This window comes from Cheilinus undulatus, linkage group 1, assembly GCF_018320785.1.
Source record: "Cheilinus undulatus linkage group 1, ASM1832078v1, whole genome shotgun sequence".
In the NCBI taxonomy this organism is placed as follows: Eukaryota; Metazoa; Chordata; class Actinopteri; order Labriformes; family Labridae; genus Cheilinus; species Cheilinus undulatus.
This window is the reverse complement of record NC_054865.1, coordinates 2,184,247-2,211,651: the sequence shown is the minus strand read 5'-3', so window position 1 is coordinate 2,211,651 and position 27,405 is coordinate 2,184,247. Positions and strand designations below refer to the sequence as shown.

Below are 27,405 nucleotides of genomic sequence, written 5' to 3'. Positions count from 1 at the left end.
TTTTGTGTTGTTCCAATGCACATCAAGGAGATAAACATGTGTATACCAAAAACATTTGTAACTGCAACAATTTCAGGGAGAAATGGTGTATTTTCCGGGAAAAAATCCAGGGGTGCCAATAATTTCATCCATGACTGTATGTCTGGAGTTATATTCAAACATCGTCTTTAAATAAATGAAATGAAAAGTGAAGAGTAGCTTGTTTGAATATGTTTTTGAAAATGTATGACGTTCACTAAGCCCTGACATGTACCCAAACAAACTAAAACTAATAAAAACGGAACTGAAACGAAGCATTTTTGCAAAATAAAAACTAAACTAACAAACCAGCAGTCAAAACTAATAAAAAACTAAACTGAAATAGAACACAGAAAGTCAAAACAGAATAAAAATAAAAACTAGTGAAAATTAAAGAACTATTATAACCTTGCTCCAAACATTAAGCAGCTGTTTTTGCATTCATGAAAAACGTCATCAGTATCTGAGTTTTCTGGTACAGAAAGGCTGCGTTTCATTACCAGAAAGTGTTTTTTAACAAATCTATCACTGGTGTTTTCTTTACTAAATAATTTACTGACGCTGTAAACATATTTGTTTTTACGGAGATGCTTTTGCATGAAGAGGAGCAGAAATGTGCAGAAATTAGAATTCATTTTATCACAGACAACAGTAAAAGTTTTAGTCACTGTGTGAATATTGTGTATTTTTATTTAATTTTAAGAGAAACTCAAACACAGAACTCACCTTGTCTCATTTTCCAACCATCGCTCTCACCCATGCTGTACTAAAACGAGAGCATTACATAAGAATAACACAAAATCACAGAAGGCAAACAAAATCAGAACGAATTTTGAGATTAGGGCGGTTCATTTCTGACCCTCAGACAACACAAGGGTTAAATGATGGGGTCAATTTAAATCCATTCAACAGTTAAAGAAAGAAAACACAGCTGTTTGTCTTTTTACTGTTTATTACTAAAATAGTTGTTGTGTAAAGCTGACAGGTTTCACAGGTGTGACGTAGGCGGACTCTGATCATCTTCGGCGGTTCAGTTGAAGCGGACTCGGCGCATGGAGCCCACCGTGTTGTTCTGGCTGCCCCAGTCGGAGAAGTTGTTGTAATCTTTCTTCTCCAGGATGTAGTGAGGTCCCCTGTAGTTCGGCTCCTGATACACCACCCACCTGCAAACACAGAGGGTGTTAGACAGCAGGATTTGTTTTAACCCTGTCTACATCGTTTAGCATTTAGCATTTAGGCGAGGCTGTGATGATTCTTTGTCATTTAGGTGACATTTAATCTTATAAAGCCGACTCATGTCTATCAGGCAAATCCATTTGCTGCCATGCTCTGCTCCGGGTCGGAGGATGATCGGACCAATCAGCTCATTTAGGGAAAGAGAGGCGGTTTAGTTGAAGTGACTGCACAGTTCTTTTAAACCACAGATTAGACTCAGAAGTCCCCTTCAGCTAACCACATGGCTGATGTCACTCAAGCTTCAACATTTTCTACAGTTCATGGACAGAACCTTTGAAAAAATGTGAGGGTGATTGGACCAATGTTGTGTCACATTCATTACGGGCCAATCAGAGCAACAAAACACAAGATATACACCTCGCACAAAAAGTAAGGAAGCTTGTGTTTGGTAGATTATTTCTTTGTTGTTGGAGGCCACAAGCTAAATGTGTCTGTTTAATAAAGTTGTTCCCCAAACGTCTACTCTTTATGAAGCTTTCTGTTTCAACACTGTTCAGGAAAAGTTAAACACAGTACGAAAGCACTTCTGGTTTTCGCTTTTCCAAGTAGAAGTCCACTTTGGCATTTCTATGAAGTAATTCCCTTGGTGTGTACATAAGGCTTTTATTTTGAAAAGCTCCTGGCATGCTTCCACTACACACTGAATCCAGTCACTTGTAGGGAGCAAGGTTCTAATATTTTTGGATTTTTCATTAGTTTCTATGTTTGGTTTTCACTTTCTGTGTTTGGATTTCCATTTAGTTTTAATTAGTTTTGACTTCTGGTTTGTTAATTTAGTTTTTATTTTTGCAAAAATTCTTCATTTCAGTTTAGTTTTTATTAGTTCCAGTTTTTACAGATAGATGTCGGGGCTGCGTGAGCGTCATACATTTTTAAAAACATATTTTAACAGGCTACTCTTCACTTCTGATTTTTTTATTTAATGATGATGTTTGAATACAACTCAAGACATAAAACCACTGTGTGAAGTCTGAACCAATCAGATCAGGCCATTTTAAACTCCCCAGACTCTGGTGTAGGTGTCAGTCAGTATGGTTGTGTCAAAGACTAAAACTAAGGATGTTTGTCTCTATTTTTATTTTATTTTAGTTAGTTTTGTAAGTGCACTATACAGTTTTAGTTAGTTTTCATTTTTTCAGTAAAGCTTAGATTTGATATAGTTTCAGTTAACTAAAATGATTTTTGAGTTTTGGTTTTAGTTATTTAGTTAGTTTTAGTTAACTATAACAACCTTGGCAGGGAGGTTTATTGAGGTGAAACGCAGGAGGAATGATGGAGCTTTGACAGCAGGGAGACAAAACCAACACGCAGAAAACTCCTGTCTGGTATGAAAGCTGTTATGGCAGCAACAGCTGCAAGCAGAAAAACCGTCTGAAAAACGGTTACTGAATAGAAACGGCGAGGAGCGCTCATAGGGAGCACTGCGGAACTGTCGCTTCACAGTACTTGCGCAGACCAAATCATGGCGGCCTCCTGGTGAGTTTATAAGCTCAAATTTACTCAAAATGCAGATATTTAGTGATGTTTTTTAGTTCAATATACATTTGAGAGATACAAATATCTATCTAACAAGCTGAACTTGTCAGATCATGCAGGGTTTCTTTAAAACAATCCTCAGAGGGAGTAAAGGTCTTGAAACAAGCGTATCAGCACGAAGCTTTCATGGATTTGTCTGAGCACAGGCATCTAGATCTAGACAATCCATGGGGCTTACTGATCCCCATCAGTGTGGTACTCACGCTCCGCCCAGCACGCGGATGGAGGCGACTCTGTTGAGGCTGTAGCGGCTCATCAGGTTGGGAATGTCGTCCTGGATCTCCATCTTCTTTCCGGAGAAGCCGGCTCGCTCAAACAGCTGAGCTCTGGCAGGGTTATTGTCCTGGAAACAACAAAAAGAACACAACGGTCAGAGAGAGAATTTAATGGGTATGTGTTGGTGTTGTTCAGACCACAAAGTCATATATTACAAACTTAAAACTAAACATGTAATATCTATATAATGTCTGAATATTTCTGTCAATCAATCAGCGCTTTCATACAGCAGCCTGATGCTTTAACTACACAACTGATATGCTTTGCAATTACATTCACAGGCCACTATATTAGGTACACCATTAGAGCTGCAGTAATTCTTTGGTGAGGTTTTTGGCCTCATCGTCCATTTTAACTATGATTTATATCCATTGTGGGCATTCAGATACCCAGTGGTAACCCTGATACTGTGTTATTTCTTGTCACCATAGAGTATACCCATTTTAAAATGAAGAGTATACCCTCTTCTAAAGAGTATATACATTTAGATTAGATCCACTTCTGCACACACCACTGCATACCCTAAACGGTTTGATATCTGATTGCTCAGACTGAGATGGGATACCTTCATCTGGGTTGGGTTTGTTGTGTAGATGCAATGAGTGATGGCATGCATTAATGACTGCCCTGTCTGCTGACACTACATTGCAAATATTGGCATTTCTTGGCACAACATGAGTCTTTAGGCTCCTAGACAAATCTTTTGGTAGCATTCAACCTTTTTGTAACTTTGCAGCTACATAAAAAACCTACAATAAAAGGAAACCACCTCTCAAAACAGACACCACAAAAATTCGAATAAAGGAGCCAGCTCCAGAGTACGGTCTAGACCTGCCCTCTTTGTAGTGTCTTTGGATAACTGATTATAAATCTGTCCTAAACAAACAAAGATTGATTTATGGAAAATATTTTTAAGACACCAAGAACGACCCGCTTCCTTCTCCCACATCTATTGCACAGCTCAGAGGATGAAATGTGCATCATGCCTGAGACCACAACTTCAAGTGTAGAAGTGTAGAAGTAAGATCCTGAGTGTTTCCATACCTGTAATGACCATGCATGTGTAATGATGTATTTAGTAAAAAATGTTTTCACCTGTTTGACAGCACGGACGGAGGAGACATGGTCAGCCTGAGCGCACCACTTGTCGTAGCAGTTGTACTCGCCACGGTCGGACATGTCCCACAGGTACTGACGGCCCCGGAAGTTCTCATGTTCATACCCCACCCACCTGTAAGAGGGCAAAAAGAGGAAAGTCAAAGTCAGACACACCAAGTGTGGCAGTGTTTAGGCCTGTGTCCACAGTTTTTGTGCTTGCAGTTCTCATTTTCCATGCAAAACCAGCGTTTCCAGGTGTTTTGTGTGTCCAGGGCAAAAAAACACCCTCAGCGTCAACTGTTTTTGGCAGTCATGCTCATGATTCTCTCAGCTGTCTATTCTCCCTCACTGAACAGACATAGTCAGTGAGGGGCAGGTCTTCAATACTGGCTTTGACAACAACAACATGGTTTCATGTTTTTCTTTCATGTTTGAGCACATAGAGCTATTTAAAAATAACGTTGCAGATAGGACCAAGGAAGGTAAAAGTCATAACGCAATAACAGAAGATGTGGTTAGAGGAGCTCTGAAGCTGGGGCTGTGAGCCCTGCTAGCACAAACAACAGCAGTTGTGGACCCTAATGAGACCAGGCCCTTCATGGCTGCCCCTGCCATCATTTGAACATCTATACTACTTCAATTGTGATAAGACTGTTTATAACGAGTTCTTATGAATTTCTGCTGAGACTGTTTCTGAGCATTAGCACCCTCACTGGGGCCCCTGCAGACTCACCCTGTGCTGAGTCTGTTTTATGATCTCACAAAGAAAGTTCACCTGTCCTTATTAAGGCTGTCAAACAGATAAAATCTTAAATCACAATTGAGCTTCCCTTTTTGCCACATTTTAAAATTGCACTATTTTGTATTTTGAGTTGTTATTTGGGAATGAGATCCTGCCCCAAGTGGAGGAGTTCAAATATCTCGGGATCTTGTTCACAGATGAGGGAAGAATGAAGCGTGAGATTGACAGGCAGATCAGTGCGGCGTTGGCAGTGATACGGTCTCTGCATCAGTCTGTAGTGGAGAAGAAAGAGCTGAGTGGAAAGGCGAAGGCGATTTACCGGTCGATCTACGTTCCTACCCTCACCTATGGTCACAAGCTGTGGGTAGTGACCGGAAGAACGAGATCTCGGATACAGGCAGCTAAAATGAGTTTCCTCCGCAGGCTGTCTGAGCTCTCCCTTAGAGATAGGGTGAGAAGCTCAGATAATCAAGAGGGACTCAGAGTAGAGCTGCTGCTGCCCTGCATTGAGAGGAACCAGATGAGGTGGCTCGGGCTTCTGGTCTGGGTGCCTCCTGGACACCTCCCTGGTGAGGTGTTCCGGGCAGGTCCCACCAAGAGGAGGCCTCGGGGAAGACCCAGGACACGCTGGAGAGACTACGTCTCTCGGCTGGCCTGGGAACGCCTTGGGATCCCCCAGGAGGAGCTGGACAAAGTGGCTGGGGAGAGGGAAGTCTGGGCTTCCCTGCTCCCCGACCTCGGATAAGCGGAGGAAGATGGATGGATGGATTTTGAGCTGTTTTTGTTTCATTTGAGATTTTTCAATCGTCTTACACTAGGGGTTACTTCCTTCCTGTTTGGATACATTCCTGCTTTTATTTTGAAATAACCTTAGGGTGAATTGAAAATTATGACAAACTTATCTACAGGATTTCAAAATATTCAGAGGGCTGTTAAAAGGTGGCTGTTTAAAAAGACAAGGGTCAGGTGACCTTTGACTTGTCCACTGAGCTGTCAGAGATTTGATAGTGAAATTAGACATTAAGAAGCAGCGGTGGACTTATTTTTCATCACTGTGACTGCAGGGAGATGCTAAAGGCTTTACCAAAGTTTGCAGAAAGGGACAATAAATCATGTGATTAATCGCAATGAAAAGTAATCCTCTAATTGGGAACATGATTTTTTGCAACTTATCTTGATAGCCCTAATTATAACACATCGTTTAGATGTGTAGCAGTAGTGATTTAATTTATTAGTTTGTCTTAAAACTCTCAGCCATTGTTAAGTCATTTTAGTCATTTCTACCCTTTTTAGTTTTTGTCTAGTTTTAGTCCATAAAAAGTCCTCACATGTTAGTCTTTACTTTTAGTCCAAGCATTTGTTTTCTTGCCTAAATCCGGTACCACATCATGGTAGTGTGTTCTCTGCTAAACCTGGGATCCCTGCTTTCTACAGCTGAGAGGCAGAATAGATACAGATGCATTGTTTTTTGACAGATTTACTCACAGTGGAGAAATATCATGGATTTTAAATGTCTGACAAAAACTACATTACATTTTAGTCTAGTTTTAGTCATCTTGACGAAAACTAAACTTACTTTTTGTCAGTTTTAGTCATCACAGATTTATTTTTGTTAGTCTTAGTCTAGTTTTGTCATGGAAAAAAAGGTTGTCGACAAACATTTTTAGTCATAGTTTTAGTCGACAAAATTAACACTGCTTTAAACCACTTTTGACACCCAGTTTTTCCCATTTTAACCCTATTTCCCCATTTGATATGACTGTTTTTTGCTAGTTTAACCAATTTCTGCCAATATCTGCAAATTTTTTTCCTTTCTCAGTTAACCCTTTTTGGCCAGTTTATATTAATTTATTATCCCATTTCACCATTTTTTTAATCAGTTTTTGCAAACTTAAAGCCATTTCAGCCACATTTTAACTCCTTTTTTACCACTAATTCTGGCATTTAAAAATAAACGGCGCTGTAACATTTGTTCATGTTTTCTCTGGCTGATGTATTTATGTAGCTGCTTGTTCTCAGAAAGCGCTTCAGAGTTTGCTTACTCTGATGTTCCTGCTGTTGTCACGATGGTGTACTCTCTCTGGTATTATGTGACAAATAAACTTTCACTTTCCCCTCTAGCCGCTCTTTAGTATGACCTCCAAACATGCTGAAACAGAAAAAAAAGGCTAATTTAGCTAAACTATTGATAACCACAGTGGTTTTCAAACTTTTTTGCCCAAGGCACACCTAAGGTTAGGCCAAAAATTTCAAGGCACACCATATTTCAATCGATACAAATAGACTTTTTAAATCAAGGTGGCCTATAAGGGGAGATAAAGGGGTGAGCTGTCTGGGGCCCAGCCAAATGGGGGACCATGGAGAGGGCAAAATTGGGCAAAGGGTGGCAAAACAAAGTCAGAAATGGGCAAATATTGGTATAAAAAAAGGCCAAACAATGGGTTAGAATTGGCAAAAACTTGTTGAAAGTGTCCAAATAGTGGCAAAAATGGGTTACAAGTGGCCTAAAAGGTTTAAATAAAGTAAAAATGTGCTAAAAAAGGGTTAAAAGTGATTTAAAAAAGGGGCAAAATTGGGCAAAAAAGTAGCCAAACAAAGGCAAAAGTGGGTGAAAATTGGCAAAAAGGTGGCATAAATGAGTTGAAAGTGTCAAACAGGTGGCAAATAGATCACAAGTGGCAGGAAAGGTGGCAAAAAAAGGGTTAAAGTTGCAATAAGGTGGTAAAAAGGGGTTAAAAGTGATTAACAAGGAGTAAAAAATGGCCAAACAATAGCGAAATTGGCCAAGAAGTGGCAAAAAGGGTTGAATGTGGAAAACTTAAAAAAAAAAAGTAAAAATGGGTCAAAAATGGTTAAAAGATGGGGCAAAAATGCATATAAGCAGCAGAATTGTTTAAGCTGTCAAAAGAACCAATCCAGTCAACCCAAAATTAGCTTGCCATGCTTTTCAGCTCTGAATGAGTTAACTGTTAGCGAGGATGCCAGCACCAATGCTACTGATCCAACTTACAGACACTGATATTATCAATAAATCACAACTGGGGAGGGCCCATTCTCTATTTATTTTTCCAGCCAGATCTGTGGGCAGGTCTGGTTACAGTAGGCTACTTGCCATAAAGTCGTAGTAATAACATATGGTTGTACAAGTTCCCAAGGTACACCTAGACTTGCCACACCATTTGAGAACCACTGGATAACCAGGTTACATCACAAAGGTCAATACTAAAGCTATGATTTTAGCTAGCAGAGTATAGTAGGTTACATTACTCAAAAATGTTTCATACTGAGATTCTCAAAAGCATACCCCGTGGATAAATATGACTTTTATCAAGAAAAATGAAATATTTCAAAGTATTTTAGTGGAGCGTACTAGGGCTGTCAGCATTAATGTTTCAGATGTGGTTATTTTAGGTCAGTAGATAGTGCATTACATTTTTTAATCACATGATTTTGTCCATTTGGTTAATCCATGTCAGGATCTCTCTGCAGCCACAGTGATGTAAAATCAGTCCAATACTGCTCCTTAATGTCTCATTTACATTTAAAAACTCACAGACAGCTCAGTGGACAAATATTCACCTTTTTACAAATCACTTATTTCCTTTTCAGTCCATCCCAATTTCCTTTTCTGTGGATATTTTCATGTTAAATTCTTCCATCTACCTAGAAAAGCAGGCCTGAATCCAAACAGGTATACCCTATACTAATAAGTCAGTAAAAATATCCAAAATGACACAAAAACAGTTTTAAATGCAAAAAAAGTTTTAAAATGTGATCAAAAAGGCTGCAACTAAGATTAACAGCCTGAACTCTGGGATGAATTGCAACTAAAAATTTTAATGGTTTGACAGTGTGGAAGTAAAATTTTATGTTTCATTCAGTTAACCTATGTTTCTGCTGTGTTTTAATAAGAACCCATTCTGTTCTCTGCTGTCTCTTCACACCTCGCTGTTAACCTACTCTACCTGCCACCTTCACCCAGGAAATTACATAGAAATGCAAATCCCACTGATTGCATCCTGTACCCCTTGTGACCAAGTGTTGCCTTGTGACTTCTTTTGATCCTGTGAGTCTTTGATCAGCCTTTTGTCATCCTCAAACCCTCTTTTAAAAACCCCATCTCAAGCCTGCTCAGACAGTAGAGAATATTGTCAGCCATGCTGTAAGTTTCTTCTCTCTGCACAGTGAATAAAACTCATCTGAACCAGCCACAGAATTTGGACCTTAATTCTTGCTTCTACAACAGCCATGTTTAAACTTGTAAAAATGTAGAAAATAAGATCGGTGTTTAGCCAGTAACCATGTAAACTGGTGACATTTTGCATAGTGTATCTGTAGTTGTGAGTTTAGTTTTTTTAAATTACACATCGGATGAGAATATTTTGAACTAAAGGTCAAAGAAACAAAAAGAGACATTCACGAGGACTTCATCTCCTTCCATCAGCTGCTATGATGAAGACATCTACAAAAAGCTGCAAGTCACCACTTAACATGGTCGCCAGTCAAACTGATACACCTTGAGTGGCCATGGAGAAAATGTAGTAATGGATTGTAGACGGTGTGTCTGAGCTGATCGGATGTTACTGTTGGTTACTGATGTTAATATCAGGGCTAGTTCTGATCGCTGAGCATTATAGAAACCTCCTCAAATGTCTCCATGTTTGTAGTTTACATCCCACACATCAGAGGCCTGAGCTTTCTCATGTGCCCCCTAGTGGTTTCCTGCAGTAGCATGTGTCAAGAATGCTCCTACCTGAACGTCAGTTATGATTTAAGATTGACTGACATGTTTTCAGGCATTTTACCAGTCCAGTTTTAATTAGACTAACTATAATCTATCTTTTTCTACATGCATGTAAATACACCAGCGGTGGAAGATAAAATCCTTCTCCCTGGCCTTATTTAAAGATGTTTATTCCAAATATTTAATTGCTATTTTTCTATTGTTTTATGGTGGTTTAGAATTCCTATCAGATTTCCAAACTATCATTTGATGATGTATTCTTGTTCCACCTTTTCTTACTTTGTTCAACCCTTGTTGTTTTAAACATGCAGTATGAATAAAGTTGTGCTGACTTTCGGCGTGTTGTACTGGGCTTTCCTGTCTTTTTTGCTTAGACTTACGCTCCGCTCTCCACCTGCACAGAGTTGCATCTTTCTGGGAAGTTCTTGTCGCTGATTCTGGTGCAGTCAGACGTCAGGTCGAGCCGCCGGCCAGCAAAGTTCCTCTGCTCAAAAAGGGTCACCTGAGGGCACAGAAACCACCAGAAACATAACAGACAGACACAAAGCATGCTGGGATTTGAAGGCTGAATCAGGAATCTTTCTTCCTTGCTTGTGTTTGAAAATCACAAGCACACTGTGACTGCAGGGAGACGTCACCGTTAATCGCAATTACTGCATTACTGCTGACAGCCCTAATGTTGGTACATTTAAGTGAAAAGTTAGAAGGCATAGTTAAAGTCCAGCAGCTGAAGGCCCAGAGGGCCAAGCATGGAAGGAAAGTCTGCATGATGGAGGTGCTCTGCCCCATCCAGGCTCATAACTCAGAAAGCACCAAGCCAAGACCAGAGTGAGTGTGACATCAATGTTAGCTAAGCTAGCACCTGCCATCGGGTCAGCCAACTAGTAGAGGCCCACAGAGGTCAGAATGGATGAGCAATATAGTAGAGAAAACAAAGTTGTGATGCTTTGTTGAATAATATATCTCATATTGTTTTGTCTTAAAAAAAAAAAATCTATACTACGGTGCAAAAACCAAGGTTGTTATAGTTAACTAAATACTCAAACTAAAATTCAAAAATCATTTTAGTTAACTGAAACTAAATCAAAACTAAGCTTTACTGAAAAAATGTAAACTAACTAAAACTGTATACAGGTGCATCTCAAAAAATTAGAATATCATGAAAAAGTTCAATATTTCTTGCCACCCTTTTCTGAAAGTGAAACCCATATATTATATAGACTTGTTACACATAGAGTGAAATATTTCAGGCCTTTATTTCTTGAAATATTGATGATTATGCCTTACAAATAAGAAAACCCAAAATTCAGTGTCTCAAAAAACTAGAATATTACATAAGATCAATATAAAATGGATGTTTTAAACAGAAAAAAACAGGAAAAGTGGGATTTTACTTCGAAAAAAAGACACCTGTATATGCACAATGTGCAGAGCATGAAATTTCTGCAGCAAAAAATTGTATCAAATTGGTATTTTGCCACATTTTAGGTTAAAAAAAATATTGTACTGTCTACGCTTTGAAAACTGTAGCAGGCCATATTGCGATTTAATCTAATTTGTGATTAATTGACCAGCCCAGTTACTATGTTGAAGCTGTCCCCACAGTCAGAACTCCTCTAACTGAGTTTGTAACTTCTCTCATGGTGCAAAAGTATCTTATTAATAATTGAGTTCAATGACAAAACATACCCTGAGTGATGGAGTAATGTTTAAAAATGTGTTCCATTGATTTGGAAAAATAGAGCTGAAATAGCTGCTGGATTTTTACATGAACACAACTCTGTCCGGCCAGTTTTGGATCGGGTCCCTATGGTTTGGACCTTCTATAAAGTGGGCCAGCAGAAAAAAAGGTTGGGAAACCCTGCAATGCTTTTTAAAGAGAAAAACTATTTTTTGACTCACCCTCCCACTGGACCCGTAGAAGGCACGTTGGAGCACAGACCCCAGCTTGCTGTAGACATAGAGACATTGATTTTAAATCAAACAGACCAATCATTCATGAAATCAAACAATATAGAACAGTAACAGAAACTCTGGAGACAAATGATGTTATTTTAAGGTCAAATTGAAGCTCTGATGCACTACAAACTGAATTCTGTCACTTTGGTCAATCATTTTTGTGTCCTTTAGTTGCTGTTAAACTCATCAGTGGTTCTGATTAAACTTTTGTCCTTTAAACCAACATGTCTGATGCCTCCTCTCACTCTCCAGGTGATTTTGGGAAACTGGAATTGAGGCGCCACAGAGAGCAGAGTCTGAGGACCAGCAGGAGGTGGGACACGGACACCTCGGCCCCCCCAGCTGGTTCACGGCGGGCGCTCTCTACATACCTGGTTTGTTGGGCTAATCCTGGGACCTTAGTAAAGATGTTCATGTCAGCTCTGCGAGGGAAAAAGAAAGGCGCTTAAATACAGCAAGGTGTGGTGAGCCTGCAGGTACTGGAAGGCTCAGAGATATTCTGCAGCAGTTGTCATTCATATGCTAAACACAAACATGTTTCTGTGTCCACACACTCATCAGAAACACACACTGCACCAACAAAGACACATACATGCACTAGAAACTGAGGTGTGTGTGCTAACACGCTCTGCTCACTAGCATGTAAACGTGAGAGTGCAGTGCCAACACTTTTAGCTTCAAACAATTCAGCATTTTTAGCACAATGCTCCGTAAACAATGCTCTGTATGATAATGACTGGATTCAGGCTCTGTGCAGGACCGCTCCAGCACACTGTATTCACTAACAAGGTCACGATCCCGGAGGTGGGGGTCGGGGGGGCTGCTGTGGGCCTGAATGTACAGAAAGACTACATTACCTACACCAGCCAACAGCTGATGGTCCCCTGCTTTAAAGTTAAACATTAAATTTAACACAATGGTCAAAGTTAAATAGGCTCAGTACCTTTTATTATCCTGGTGTTGCTGCATTTTTTCGCCAATAAAAGTAGAATTTTTCTTTTTTTAATTTTCATTTTATTGTTTTGCATCTTTGTCACACTGAAATGTTTCACATCATCAAACAAATGTCTACATTAGACAAAGATAACACAAGTAAAAAGAAATCCAAATCCACCGGGCTCTATGAGAAATAGTCATCCCCCCCCCCGTTAAATAATGAATTAACAGTGATTAACCACATTTTTATAAATCAGTTTGACTGTCCACACCCAGACCTGATTACTGCCAGACCTGTTGGATCTACAAACCCCTAACCAGAACCTGTCTGACAAAGTGAAGTAGGCTAAAAGATCTCCAACACATCATAGGACCATCTAAAGAAACTCAAAACAGATGAGAAACAAAGTCACTGACATCTATCAGTCTGAAAGGGGTACAGAGACATTTCTAAGACTTTGGGACTCAGTGAGAACCATTATCCATAAATGGAGAAAACTGGGAACAGTGGTGAACCCTCCCAGGAGTGGCCGGCCTACCAACAGGATTTCAAGAGTGCATGGACGACTCTTCCAGGAAGTCCCAGAAGAACCCAGAACAACATCTAAAGACCTGCAGGCCTCACTGATTCAGTTAAGGTCAGAGGTCATGATTCAACAATCAGAACAAGACTGGGCAACAATGGCATCATGGGAGAGTTCCAAGGCCAAAACCACTGCTGACCAACAAGAACACGAAGGCTCGTCTCACATTTGACTAAAAACATCCTGATGATCCCCAAGACTTCTGGAAAGATATTTGGAGGACTGACCAGACAGAAGAGGAACTTTCTGGAAGGCATACATCCCATTCCATCAGGAGTCAAACTAACACAGCATTTCATCAGAAGAACATCAGACCAGGACCTGGACCACTAGAACCATGAATTCTGCTCTCTAGCAGAAAATCCAGAAGGAGAATGTCCATCCATCAGTTCATGACCTCAAGCTCAAGACCACTTGGGTTATGGAGCAGGACAATGATCCCAAACACACCAGCAAGTCCACCTCTGAATGGACTACAAACTTGATCATTTAAAACTGACCTTTGTATTTTCTAATATTAAAATTTGTTTGATGATCTGAAAAATTTAAGTGTCACAACTGCCAAAAAGAAAAAAGAAAAGAAATGAGAAAAATGAGAAAAGAAATCAGGAAGAGACAAATACTTTTTCAAAGCACTGTACATCTGTGTTTATGTCCTTCTATCTTTCATCTGTACACATCAAATAGTTTTTTAAAAAATCCTTGAAGTCTTTAGAGTATATTTAGGAGACATTTTTCAGAGGACAAGCTGCACATAAACCAAGGAAGCCAGATGTCAATGCCCCTGAGCTAGCTATTTTATTATCCCACTGTGGGATAAATAAAGGATTATCTTATCTAATGCACCATATGACTTAAACTCTTTTTCCTTTCTGTTACAAGTCCGTCTTGTCTGTGGTTAAACCAGCGTTGTTACTTTCAAGTTCCATATTTTCTTTCACAATAAAATTAGGTCTGAATTTCAACAGGAAGTAATCATTTTAAGACAGTACAAATTTCAAAGTAAAAATTATTCTGTGGTGTTTGCTGTAAGGAGTGATTTTTTTTCCCCAAGACATGCTCTGAGGACTTAAAGAACCACTGATTTGAAATCTTAAATAAAAACATGTTAAATATTTATTATCAGAAATCCTACTGTAAAACACACTAGGCACTCTGAGGACAGCCGAGGACCCACTCTGTGGATTATCACATGGATCTGAACAGTCGCCAGTCAGGGTGCATGCTGACTGAAGGAGGAAGCACAACAAACACAGCCATGATGACAACAGCTAACATGAAGCATAAAGTTAACCTTGCAAAGCAGATGGATACGCCTGTTTCCTTGTTTCTAACTGGTGAATCCATCTTGCAAAGCTCCCATCTGAACCGTTTGGGCCCGGTTAGAAAGTGACAGGACCAATCAGCTACGAGGGGCAGTACTTTCAGGCACGGCAGAGTAGTGACGTAAATCAGCAGCAAGAGGCCGGTGCAATTATGGCGGAAGAGCTTAGCGTGGATTCTGCTAAAGCCCCAGTTTTATCAGAACTTGACAACAGTTCTTCATCAAAAGAAGAACAAAGAACAGCAGTGAGTTGTTTTCTTTTCAAAAATGACAAAAGTCAAGTACTTGCATGTCCTTAGGCGCCATGGTTCACATTATTCCCCGTAGCTGCTTACGTGCAGCTCGATAGCTTCTATGTCATGTGTTTTGTCGCTCTGATTGGCCCGTAGAGATGTGACAGACAGAACGTTTATCTGGATATGCAACATGAAACATGTGGCTGTGTCCTTGGGCATGACCCCAGTTTGCTCCCACTGCTTCATTGGTGGTGTGTCAATGGGAATGAATTTATAAAGGAATTAACTAAAACTGATGGCCAATTCTCAATAGCAGCCTCTGCTATCAGTGTGACTGTGGAGTGAATGGAGTGAAAGGGTGTGAATGGGTGGACTAGAAAATCACTAAACAAACTCAAGTCTATTTACCATTGGTCTTTGCGTAGAGTTCAGACCTCTGGCAGAATCATAAATCAGCCTTTTACTCAAGACAGTACAAGTCCCAAAATAAAAGCAACACTTTGTTGAGTAAATCTAAACATAATGTGGTTACTTACACAGAGAAAGTGATTGAAGGTGAAATTTTTGAATGCCAGTGAGTCATTTTGTACATGCACTCCTGCATAACAATGCTAAAGAGTGTATTTGACAGAATAAACTCTTTGGTGCTGTCTCCTAGCTCTAAGTCCTGGTTTCAGACCACATGGTGGAGCAAAGCAGCACTTACTAAAATAATCAGTCAAAGTCAACGTAACATGGGCGCCATAGCTGGGTAGTTATGTCAGTGGTCGCAACGTGTGGCTCTTTTGTAATGATTTGTGGCTCTTTCATGTTTTAATTTGAATTATTATTTTTTTAAACTTTAACCTCAGAAATTAGTCATTGCCATTCACATTGATCAGTTTGTGTCCCACACTTACACAGAAGTTTTAATGGTCCAACTTAATTGTCAACCTTTATTTTTTTCTCTGTATATTTCCATTGCCTTTTAAAAACTTCTTTAAGCCACTTTTCCACCATTTTTTGCCACTTTTATCCCATTTTTGCCCTTTTTCATGAATTTCAAACACTTTTATCCTGCTTCTTTGCAAGTTTTTAGCCGTTTCAGCTGCTTTTGCCATCAAATGCCACTTTTACCTAATTTTCCCAACTTTTTACAGCTGTTTTTGCCCATTTTAGTCATTTTTTGACCATTTTTTGACCATTTTGCATCACACTTTTGCCCTTTTTCATGAGTTTTAGCCACTTAACTCTTGCTTCTTTGCAATTTTTCAGACGTATCAGCTGCCTTTTGCCATTAAATGCCACTTTTACCCTATTTCCCCACCTTTTCTTGCCCATTTTAGTCATTTTTCTCTCATTTTATGTCGCTTTTTGACCACCTGTAACCAAATTTTTTTCACTTTGCATCCATTTTTGCCACTTTTCTCCCAGTTTTTTCCATTCTATGCCTATTTTGCCCCTTTTCCGCCCATTTTGTTGCCACTTTAAATCCATTTCCGCTGCTTTTAGCATATTTTTACCACTCCTTTTTGCCTCTTTTTGACCATTTTGCCATCAGTCTTTTGCCCTTGTTTATGAGTTTTAGCCACTTTCATCTTGCTTCTTTGCAAGTTTTCGCCCGTTTCAGCTGCCTTTGCCATTAAATGCCACTTTTACCCCGTTTTCCCACCGATTTACATTTTTTGCCCATTTTTCACCATTTAGATTGTGGCTCTGCGATGACATTTTTCAACAATTTGGCTCTTTGGTTGAGCTGGGTTGAGTAACACTGAGTTACGTCTATACACCCCATGTAGAGGCATGTTGCTCCCCATTCTCTCTATCCCCAGTTTGCGACTCTATCCATTTTCCTATTTGTCCATTAAAGGCATAAATGTCCACAATAAGTCTTTAAAAAAATAAACATTGTTTAAAAAAATCTCTTTGACTTAATTTGGCTCACTAATCAACACACTGGGAGGCATCCCTGCTCATTATCTGCATGGACTTCAAACTGATTCAAAAGTGCAAAATAATTCTATTCAATCATGCAATTAAAAATGTATTATTTGCAAATAAAAATCTAAGATACAGTTATCAACCATGGTCAAAAAAAGAATAATCAGACAGCCCTGGTGTAAACTCATGCATAATGTTCATGAGAGCATGCCTCACATGGAGCAGGCACACTAACATTAACTCTGCTTACAGTGTCAAAATCTCCCTTTTTTCCAAAAGATCTGTTAGCCGCAGCAGATTCACGCTCACACTCCACTGGCTCTGAATGGAGCGGTATTCAGCGTGTGCGTGGAGGCGGGGGCCTCGGTGGTCTCTGTATGAAGGGCTGATGAATAGCAGAAAATGTCCTGGATGCTTCACTCGGTTTTGTTTTTGTGACAGTAACTCTGATCAGTGGCGGTGACAGTGGGGAGCATGCTCTAGGTCCAGAAGCTTGGGGACGTTTCTTGCACTTTGGAGCGGTTTCCAGCGGGGACAAATGCAGGACGGGCAGCAGGTCAGACAACTATATGTGGATCAGAGTCTGAGACGACACTGAGACAAGGGACGGATGTAGGGACAGACACAGCTCAGGCTTTGGCAGGAGGGCTCTTAGGCTATTTCACATTTTCAACCAATCCTATTTATTTTTGTTAATCCTTTACACTTCTGGAGACAAACAGCAGCTTGAAATGTCTCTCATCCTGACCATGCTGGACAAACTGGCCTACTTTCTGTCTCTGATTGCATTTTGTGTCAGTGTGTCATACAGCTGGCTGAAATGAAGCTAGATTATTCCTTTAAATCCATGATGACGGGTGGTTTCTCTCTGGATATTTAACAAGTGACCCTGAGGTTTGAGGTAGGGTGTTTTTTTCCAAAACCTGTGGACTCTCTGACGTCTGCGCGAGTTTCTGAAAGTTGGTTTTACCATAAGGGATCTGTGAATTTTACATTTTTCATTGAGCTGAGGGTGCACAAAGGAGAAGTTTGACAGCTTTAACATTTTTACTCTTTTGCCACAGCCATTCCATGTGTAACATCAGGGTTTAAACGCGATGATTCTTGTCTTTTAGGTGTAACAGAAGACCCCAAGCTCCTCGCCAAAGATAAAGATGCTGCACCATTGCCTGCTGAGCGTGCTGGTTCTGTGTGCAACAGCCAGTGAGGACTTTGACTGGACCAGGAACGAAAAGACGTCGTTCTTCTATGGAACCTTTCCAACAGGTACGATATGGTTAAACTACATGTCTGTTAAAGTTCTCAGCTGTCCATGCCATGGTAGTTTGATCTGAAGGCTTGATTAGAGAGGCGTCTTCATCTCAAGTATTGAAGAAGTCTTTCAGGTCAGAGGAGAAACGGTTTCAAGAATTTCAACCAAGATCAAGCCTTAAATCACATAATTTATCCTTCCACAAAGGCTGTAGAATGGTACATCTTTAAAAATGTGGTGAATTACAGAATTTTAGTCGCTGATCAGAAATAATCACATTTCAACTGCATGCTTCAGATGCATTTTAAAGCAAATATCTAAGTCTAAACTACATCAGATTCACAAGAAAGCTTTGTAGGAGAGGAATGAATCCATCAAACATTGTAGTTCAACTCCTCCACAGTCTAAATTGCACAAAAATACTGACAGCATTTCCTACAGAAAGTTGTCAATGTTTTTTTAGGACTTGGGTGTCAAACAGTTACTGATATGGTTCAGTTTAGGAACGCAACAGTACCGTTACCAGTACAAAGTACCAACACTTCGCCAATCACTACTTACTTTTTCAGATCAACCTCAAAGTAAACTAAACAATCCTGTTTAAACTTTTTAAATACAAAGTGATATATAGATAGAATAAAATGATATATTCCCCAGCCCTACTTCTTTGTCAGATGCATGTTTTCCTCTACAAAGATTAGCGCAGTGATACTCAACGTGTGGCTCTGGAGCCACATGTGGCTCTCTTGTGATGATTTGTGGCTCTTTTATGTCTAAATTTGAAATATTATTTACCAAGAAAACCTTAAAAAAGGGAAAACTTTGACCTCAGAAATTATACATTGCAAGTCACATTAATCAGTTTGTTTCCTATACTTATACAGTTGGCTTTAATTGTCACCCTTATTTTTGTCTGTAAATTTCCATTGTCCTTATTCACATTTTTTTGCCCTTTTTCAATTTTGTGCCTCTTTTAGTTAATTTTTACAGCTTTAAGCCCACTTTTGCCACTTCCTTTTGCAACTTTTATCCCGTTTTTGCCATTTTTCACCAGGTTTAACCTCTTTTATCCTGCTTATTGCTATTTTTTCCCCCTTTCTTGCCATTTTTCCCATTTAAGAAGGCTTTTGCCGTTAAATGCCACTTTATCCCCTTTAATGCCACTCTTTGCTGCTCTTTGCCCATTGATTCCCACCTTTTGCTCCTTTTTGCCCATTTTAGTCACTTTTCACTCATTTTTCACCATGTTTTTGACACTTTTTTGCCCCTGTTTAGCCATTTTTGCCACCCTTTACTCATTTTTTGTCACTTCTCACCCAATTTTGACACTTTTCTCTCATTTTTTTCCACTCTCCTCACAGATTTTGCCATTTTGTGCAGACATTTTACCCATTATTGCCATTTCTCTCCCAGTTTTTGACCAGTTTTGCCACTTTAACCCATTTTCGTCACTTTTCATCACTTAGATTGTGGCTCTTGCAGAGATAATTTTCAACAGTTTGTCTCTTTGGTTGAGCTGGGTTGAGTAACACTGGATTAGCGTCTCTGCCTTGCTGCAGCTCAGTCTGTTTCTCCTCTTATCCATGATGTGAAGCCCCATCTCCAGGACAGCTGGTGAGCATACGGATCAGTTAAGCGTAAGCGGCCCTCGACCTTATCAACATAGCGGTCCTTATGCCGGGATCTAATAAGGTAGTGATGCAGAAAAGTGGATCATACTCTAATCTTTTGCTATCAGCCTCTAATGAAGTAGATGCTGTTGTTTTAACGTCATGATCAGCAGCTGCCTCCGTGGGTTAAAGTTGTTGCAGGGCTCTTGTTGAGGGGATCACGTCAGCAGCTGACAGATTTGGTGTGCTGACGTGGCTTGTCAGCTGTTCAGTGGAGAGAGAATTATGACAAAATTTTGAGTTGTCATCGCTGTTGTGCAGCTTAAGTTGTGTGAAGATTATGGCTGAACGATTTGCTAAAATAATCTAGTTGCAATTTTTTTTCCCAAATTTGCAACTACGATTTAATATGTGGTTATTTTTGGGTTAATCGTATGTACTTTTCAAAAATTCAAGCAATAAATAATTCCATAAATACGACCATGTGTATGAAAACAATGAAATTTCAGAAGCAATTAATCCATAGTAGCATGAATTTGAATATGGGGGCACAACAAGCTTTAAGCTATAAAGGAGGCAGCTGGGGTGGAGGAGGCCAGGCTGGCTACCAGCTGATTGCAGCTGTAGTATGACTTTCCTGAAGTAATGCTAGGCTTCATCAGCTTTAGATAGAATGAGCTAACCATTTTTGCTTGTATTGCAAATGTGATGTAATTCGCTTTGTTTAAGGGCATTATCATTTTTATGTCACTCATTGTGATTGAGAAAAACATACATAAAACAAAAAAGAAGGATTTTTGTCAACCATTATAAAAACGGACACTTTATGCTCGCATAATGTGCATAAAATCTCTGATGCAAAAATTGATTTATTAAACTGGTATTTGGAAACATTTAAAGTTAAAAAAAATACAGCGATTTGAAAATTGAAGCAGGCCACATTGCGATTTAATCTTATTTTCGATTGATTTCCCAGCCCTAGCGGAGATTGTAGTCTACAGCACATGTTGCAAAAGTGTTTTTGTTGCAGGAGGCTTTGCATCATGTATAAGTTAGAATTCACCAGGTTGAGATGTCCTGTTGCAGTCTTTTTGGCTGAACCTGCACAACCTGCAGACATGAGGAGGTAACAGAAGAATGTCTTAAGTTTCCCATTATTTTGGCCAATTAGAGACAAATCCAAGATGCTGCACTGGCAGCAAACGCCATGGCCAGAGTTGGAGGGCGTGCACCTTTTGTTCGACACTTTTGTTATAGTTTCAGTATTTTCTGGCGTAACAGCATCCACTTCAGATTTGTCTATTTTCCTGTCATTGGTGCATGTTGGATTATTTGCAGATGGGCCAATGACAGGATGACCTTCAGCCAACGCCAATGTTCAACAGATGCATTACTATTCATATTTGATGCATTGGTTTAACATGGGCATCAGCCACTGTCTGCCCTGTTTACGAACATCAGCATTTAGCCAAATCATGTAGCATGAACAGATATCTCTGATCAGTGTTTATCTATTATATCCAGTCAGTTTTATGCTGGAATCATCTGGTAGCTGAATCAAATAAGAGATTTTTACAGGGCTTAAAAGGGAGCCGTTGGACGACTCTGACCTGATCACATAGTCAAATATGGGGAAACTATGGCGATGTGGATGTGTTATACTAAAGAAACTGCTTAAAAACACACCAGTATTCACTAAATTGATATTTTGAGCACATGTATCTGTGTTGGTCCTTATTGTCACAATCCTACTTCTCTAATATATGTGCCAAATATCAGAGAGTACCCACAGATGAGTAATTATGCTTAGTCTGAAAATCATGTGGTATTAGTGCATCCGTAGCTTGATTTCTATTCAAATCAGTAGCTGGGTTTCCATTTCCATTCCAACATTTCTCTATTAAAACAGAGAGCAAAGCTTTTCATGACAGAAAAGATGTTTCCACTCTTCTCCTGGTCTGCTTCAGTATGGGTTTGCGATCATTACAGCTGGGTTTGCTGTGTATCCAACTGCTGCTGTCTTGGTAGCCGTTAGCTCTGATGAAGCCGTATGAAAGCAGCAGTTTTATCGGAACTGGACAGCATTTCTTTCTAAAACAAGGAGGCACACTGGAGGCTTGTCTCAGCAGAGAAGACATTTTTGCACATCTCCCGACAGCCTTGGCATCAGTTTTATTCACCAAGAAGCTTCTGGTAGCCCGTCAGCTCAGGAGAAACACATGTGCACAGCGTCATTTTGTCCTGTCATGAATGTGACAGGCAGAACCTTCCTCCAATCACCGTCAGAGAATTTTTTGAAAAGTCCTGTCCTTCCCAAGCTTTCTTTGGGAGCATTCACAGATGAATGTGAAATATACATGCAAAGGATATTTTTGAAAGAGTCAATCTGGCATGTCAGGTTACAAATTTCTAAACCTATCTATCTAAGGCCAGCCATGCACTAGACCATTTTTTAATCTGAAACAATTTTTAAACCATGGGAGACCACAAACTTCAGGACAATTTCCAAAGATTTTTTTTCTTTAATCCTCTAAACGCACACACTAGATGACTCAGCCAGACTGTCAGATCACTGGAGACCACACACCTGCTTACCCCCCTATGACCTTGCGTGATCATGTGACTTCAGAAAAAAAAAAAAAAAAAACACGGATGTCTGTCGATACCATCTTGCTGTCTCTCCACAACAGGCTGTCCTGGCGTGTGTTACAGGTGAAGCAAAAATCATAAAACAGGGGAAAGACTCAGGATGAAATCCGGGCTGGAATTAAGGTACAGTTGTGTTTATGGTTGTAAAGTATGTATGAGCCGTCTGGTGACGCTACCCGGTCTGCTCGCTCTCATTGGTTGTTGTAACACTATGATAGTGATTCCCAACCTGTGGGCCACGGCCCGGTTTTGCAAATGGGCCACCAAATCATTTCCAAAATAGTATGGTTTTGGGGGGGGGGGGTAAATATATGAAAATAAAAATATACAGAATTGTGTTTTAAATGTTAAAACTCAGTTACATTTAAAAGGATATTAAAAAAAAATATTAAAATTATTAAAATTATTAATTATAAAAAATATTAATTAATTATTAAACAATTATTTTTTCATGATTTTGTTTTGTTTTTCCTTCAAGTATTAGACATGTAACAAGCAAATGAGAGATAGGAACTTTTGTTATCTAGAGGTTACTGTGTGGACAGCTCCTTGAAAACCATAATGCTGAAGGTGTTGCAACATGTTACAGATGCTGTGTTAGCGACTGTGGAGCTTCCAACATGTTTCTCCTGTATTCAGTTCAGTCCTTTATGTTCAATCTTCAATAAAACAAAAAGTGCTCTGAGAAAGCGTTATATGGCCTCTGTATTTATGGGGTCAAGGGTGGGCTGCAACAATTTTTGAGACTTAAAAGTGGGCCCTGAGTTGGAACAGGTTGGGAACAACTGCACTATAACCTAGAACCGTAAATATCAAACATGTTTGATATGTATGATTCAGGGTCTGGGGGGGGAGGGGGGGGCTTGTTAGTGTGTGGTCTGCCCAAGGGAGCACTCAAAAATTGATGGTCTGGGAAAAAAGGTCTGAGTTTAAGCATTCTTAAGTTTGTATTTGTAAAAATGCTTTTATTTTGATAGATTGTAAGTAACTCCAGGCTTAACCCTGGAGAAAGAACTCCCAAAAGATAGAAAAGTTCATGAAAATATCCACAGTGAGCGGTGAGAAATAAAAAGGTTTGGTATCTCAAGGATCAGATGACTTCTGGTCCACTGAGCTGTCTGTGAGTTTTTAAAATGAAATAAAGCATTAAAGGTGCAATGGTGGAAATATTTTACATCACTGTGAGAGCAGGAATAAAAACCGAAAAAGTAATTGTCAGGATGGGGGACAGCGGATTTCTAAGTTATCCTAGAAGGATAGCCACTAAATCACAAGCGATACACAGTATATGGTAAAAGGGAGAATACTAAAGCAAAACGATAACAAGCCAAACCAATAAACTCCTGTTCTAATCAATAGTGGGAAAAGAGGAAACCATACCACTGCTGCCATGCAGCTGAAAAGAAACAGACTTTCAGGGGGAGTGAGACAACTGTCTTTAGAAGAAACTCTATGGTTCCCAGACTGGGGTTCAAGAGAGAGACAAAAGTTATTGCTCCAGCACCAACAAACTAAAACTAGGGGCTAACTGCTAATTCTAATGAAAAATGTTCAGAGAAAAGGGTCAGCAATGTCTGACAAAACCTAACATCGAAACACCCAAGAAAAATCAAAAGGAGATGCTCTCATTGTCTCTGAAGGTGAGATAATGAGTGGCACTGAGTGCTGCAACCCGAGAGCATCTATAAGCTGTCCACACCTGGGGCCTCATGTACAAACACTTGCGTGGATTTCCTACTGAAACATGGCGTACGCTCAAATCCAAAGAACGTTGTACGCATAAAAATATCAAGATGAATGAATCTGTGCGCACACATGAATCCAAGCGCATTTCCTTTGTACATCCCAATCAACGTGGAATTTAGCACACATGTCGGAGTACCCCACTCCTCCCTGTCCACGCCCCAATTTAAATACGCAAATCATATTTAAATGGGCCCTGCACCTGAGATCCCCCTCTCTGCACGATCAGAAAATTAAAAAAAAGAATGAGTAAGACGGAAAAAAAGAAGAACTTAACAGAAAGCGAATTGGGGGCTCTTCTAACTTAAGTGGAGGCGCGCAAAAATGTCCTCTTTGGCACGCTGATGGCATAAGGAGTGAGTGGGAGAGTGTGTGAGGCTGTCAATGCTGTGGGGTCAGGAAAGCGCACACATGCTGGATTGAAGAAGAAATGATCTGACATCAAGGTGGATGTGAAGCAGAGAACAGCAGCCCACCGCCAATGTTTGGCCAAAACAGGCGGGGGGACAGGAGAAGAGGGGCTCACCCCGTTTGAACAGAGAGTCGCCGAAAAGCAGACAAAGGAAACGGGATTTACAGTTTCCAATTGTTAATCTTATACACTACTTACATGGATCCTACACTATTGTTGCAAATTAATGCAGATGTGCGCCGGGGAAAAGGTGAGGCTGATTAAGACATTTCACACTTTACGCACGGATTTCACTCTTTACGCACGGGGTTATTAACATGAGTATTTTGAACACAGAGACAATCAGGGGCTTGTTGGAAAGATCTGAAGCTGTTCTTTACCCAGCAAAAATCAGAAAGTCACTAACTTTAACCACTGACTAGTAATGATGCCGTGAAGACAGGATAGGATTTAGGGGCGCACATGTTCAATGCACATCACGGGGACTAATATTAAGGCAATTAAACAAATACATTTACACACCAAGAAGCCCCCTATTGCGCACAGGCCAGCTTGTAGTCTGTTCCCAACCATGCTGTCACTTAGAATGTATAAATCGTGCGTTGAACCAGGCCACCTCCCCACAATGCTGGTTACTTTCATTTGCGCATCACATCTGATCCGAACATTGATCGAATTAAAATTTTTCCTGTTGGCATACTAATTCATCATGTGATGGCGCTTTAATAGCAATGTGTGTGCAGTCGATAACTCCTATTACATTACGAAAACCGGCTCTCGCTGCAAATTGCGCTTTAATGTTGACCTGTTCAGCTGCATTGTATGGGAATTTGTTATAGGCTACCTGGCGGACGTGCGGATAATTCTGTCCCACACGGCTGGCAAGGCTCGGCTCAGCGTCGACTGGCAAGGTACTGATCGGTCGGCCAGCTCCCTCTGGAATGCCCCAGGTGCTAAGAGCTCCAGTGTGGTCAGCACCTGTATGGATACAGGCAGTGCATGGCTCCTCGCTGTGTCGCGCGCCAAAGCCGGTGTTCTGCCATTTTTTGCTACCCATCAAAAATTGCTAAGGGTCAGGGTTAGGGTAGTCCATAGGGGTAGTCGATAGGTAGCAAAATCTTACAAGGAAGCAAAATATGTCAGAACACCGGCCGCAGCTCTGCGCACAGTTCCAGGAGGATTGCCCTCGGGAACCTAAAGCAGCTGATGAGCCAGTTGTCAATGCAGCCATTGTTGTTAACGGTATTTTCTTCACCACTTTGCGCATGCTTTTATATCCACTCGTGTAATTGCAGACACGTGTGTGCGTTAATTGTTCATCAGTGTTAATTGCTCATGTGTCTCTGATGTGCACATCACATTTATATATTAAAACAGTTTCCCAGCATCACCTCTAAGTGTCGCCAAAGGGCCCACAGCTGTAGAAACGTGCGTACGCCAGCCATGAAGTTGGCGTGAGGCACCGCCCATTTCCACGGTCATTTCATTCTTGATACATCTGAGCTTTGCCGTGAAAAAGCATGCAGGGGAGACCGGGTATGGTTGTAACACTTTTTGCTTCAGCAACTTTAACTCACTGAATTTTTGAGTTAGAATTCTCAAACTTTAATACAAAGTACCCACATTTGTTAACTACAAATGGCACCAATTCAAATCTCTGCAAGAATATCACAGACATCATGAGGTGATGTCAAATACATGGTGATCCTTTGTTAAAACCTCCCCCACCACCAAGGTAGGTTGTAACACATGCTGGGGTAAGTTGTAACAGACAAAAAAAGCAAAAACAGAGGCCACACCAGGGCCGTTTCTGGGCATAGGAGATATAGGCATTCGCCTAGGGCGCCACGCTGAGTGGGATGCCATTATGAGCCCAGAACATTATGAAAAGATCCACCAATGTAACAGATCATCAACTCCTGCACTCCTGTAACCTCTGCGCCCCTCGTTCGTAAAACCGTCCAGCCCAAATAAACTGGTTTACAGCCTGGTTCAAAACACCAAACGTGTCTCATTAGCAAGTGTCTTCATGTGCTCTCACTGTACGGGGGGTCAATTTTTTGGACCACGATCGTTTGGATTATATTTAGGATAAACCTCACTTTACACTGACTGGCATGTCTCATTTGATTGACAGATAGCTCGACAGGCAGAGGCTACATTTCTGTCAACCAGAATGCTAGCTAGCTAGCTGACAGGAAGTTGCGCTTAGTGGGCGGGCCGTTAGGTTGATCCAAAGTTTGGCTGAGACTGCAATTTCAATATGGAAGCCCCCGCAGATTGGCTTCAAGAGCCATTTGAGTCCGCCAATTGTGAGCAGACGGCTGACGTCACACAGGGTTTGTCCAATTTTTCTACAGTCTAGTGTCCAGCCTTATCCTGTCTCCCTATGTCTCTCTCTCTCCACACATGCCCCCCGCCCACACACACACTGGAAGCCCAGCAAGACATTGAGAGAAAACAAGTTTGCTTTGTCCTCGTTCACACTGCGCTCAATGGGCAGGACGTTGAGATAGAGCCCTGCGTTGGACAGCCAACACCCTACATGCCCATTCCTCCTGATTTAGTGATCTAGTGCAGTGATTTGCAGTATCTGCTTGGTGTTACATGGCAGATCCATTGTGCCTTCACGACTGATCTGACTGACTTGCCCTTCTTTGTGACCTCGTCAGATGCTTTTTTTAAAAACAACTGCAGGCACACCTCCGTCAGTCTTTCTTTTCCACTGCCTGAGCATTCTGTAATATTATTTAAATCAAGAATGTGTTCTTAGTTGTATCTATGGGGACGGTTGTAACACTTTCTAAAGATGTGTCGCAACCCACCCCACCCCTGTCAGCCATTGTTTAACTAGCTGTATTAGCATAGTGGTTTGACATTAGCAGGGGAAAAATGCATCACATTTTGCCTGAGAAACTACAGTTTATTCTAATATAAGTCACATGGTTTTATCTGCAATAGTATAAGTACTAAACAAAATATAGTCTTGGTCAAAAAACTTACTTTCTTACCTAAAATTAATCAGTTTTTTCTTTATAGAATCTGAATGCACCTGTTTCCAGCCTTGACAATCACCATGTGTGATCAGGGAGGAAGTGGGTAAATACTGAAATGGTCATATGACTCCTTT

The 27,405-nt window shown here is 40.4% G+C and overlaps 2 protein-coding genes across 2 annotated transcripts in view; one reads left to right on the top strand and one right to left on the bottom strand.

The window, feature by feature from the left end:
- Window positions 1–1,032: 1,032 nt before the first annotated feature.
- On the bottom strand, window positions 1,033–27,321 carry crybgx (crystallin beta gamma X). Its single transcript, XM_041794038.1, has 7 exons — window positions 27,287–27,321; window positions 11,981–12,031; window positions 11,553–11,601; window positions 10,031–10,152; window positions 4,162–4,297; window positions 2,994–3,133; window positions 1,033–1,181 (listed from the first exon to the last, which is right to left on the bottom strand). Exons 2-7 carry the CDS (start codon window positions 12,022–12,024, stop codon window positions 1,049–1,051), a joined length of 624 nt encoding a protein of 207 aa, XP_041649972.1. The 5' UTR covers window positions 12,025–12,031; window positions 27,287–27,321; the 3' UTR covers window positions 1,033–1,048.
- lctla (lactase-like a) overlaps window positions 17,713–27,405 on the top strand; it is a 30,124-nt gene continuing 20,431 nt past the window's right edge. Inside the window, exon 1 of the mRNA XM_041793717.1 lies at window positions 17,713–17,875. Within this exon, the coding sequence (XP_041649651.1) occupies window positions 17,764–17,875 (112 nt within the window). The 5' untranslated portion in view covers window positions 17,713–17,763. The remainder of the gene's footprint in view (window positions 17,876–27,405) is intronic.

Bases quoted from the DNA above. Each gene is read 5' to 3' on its own strand.
- crybgx (XM_041794038.1), bottom strand. From the start codon at position 12,024: ATGAACATCTTTACTAAGGTCCCAGGATTAGCCCAACAAACCAG. The intron at 4,298-10,030 runs GTAAGTCTAAGC...GCCCTCTTACAG, and splicing joins GTGCAGGTGGAGAGCGGAGC to GTGGGTGGGGTATGAACATG. The intron at 1,182-2,993 runs GTGAGTACCACA...CTGTGTTTGCAG, and splicing joins ATCCGCGTGCTGGGCGGAGC to GTGGGTGGTGTATCAGGAGC.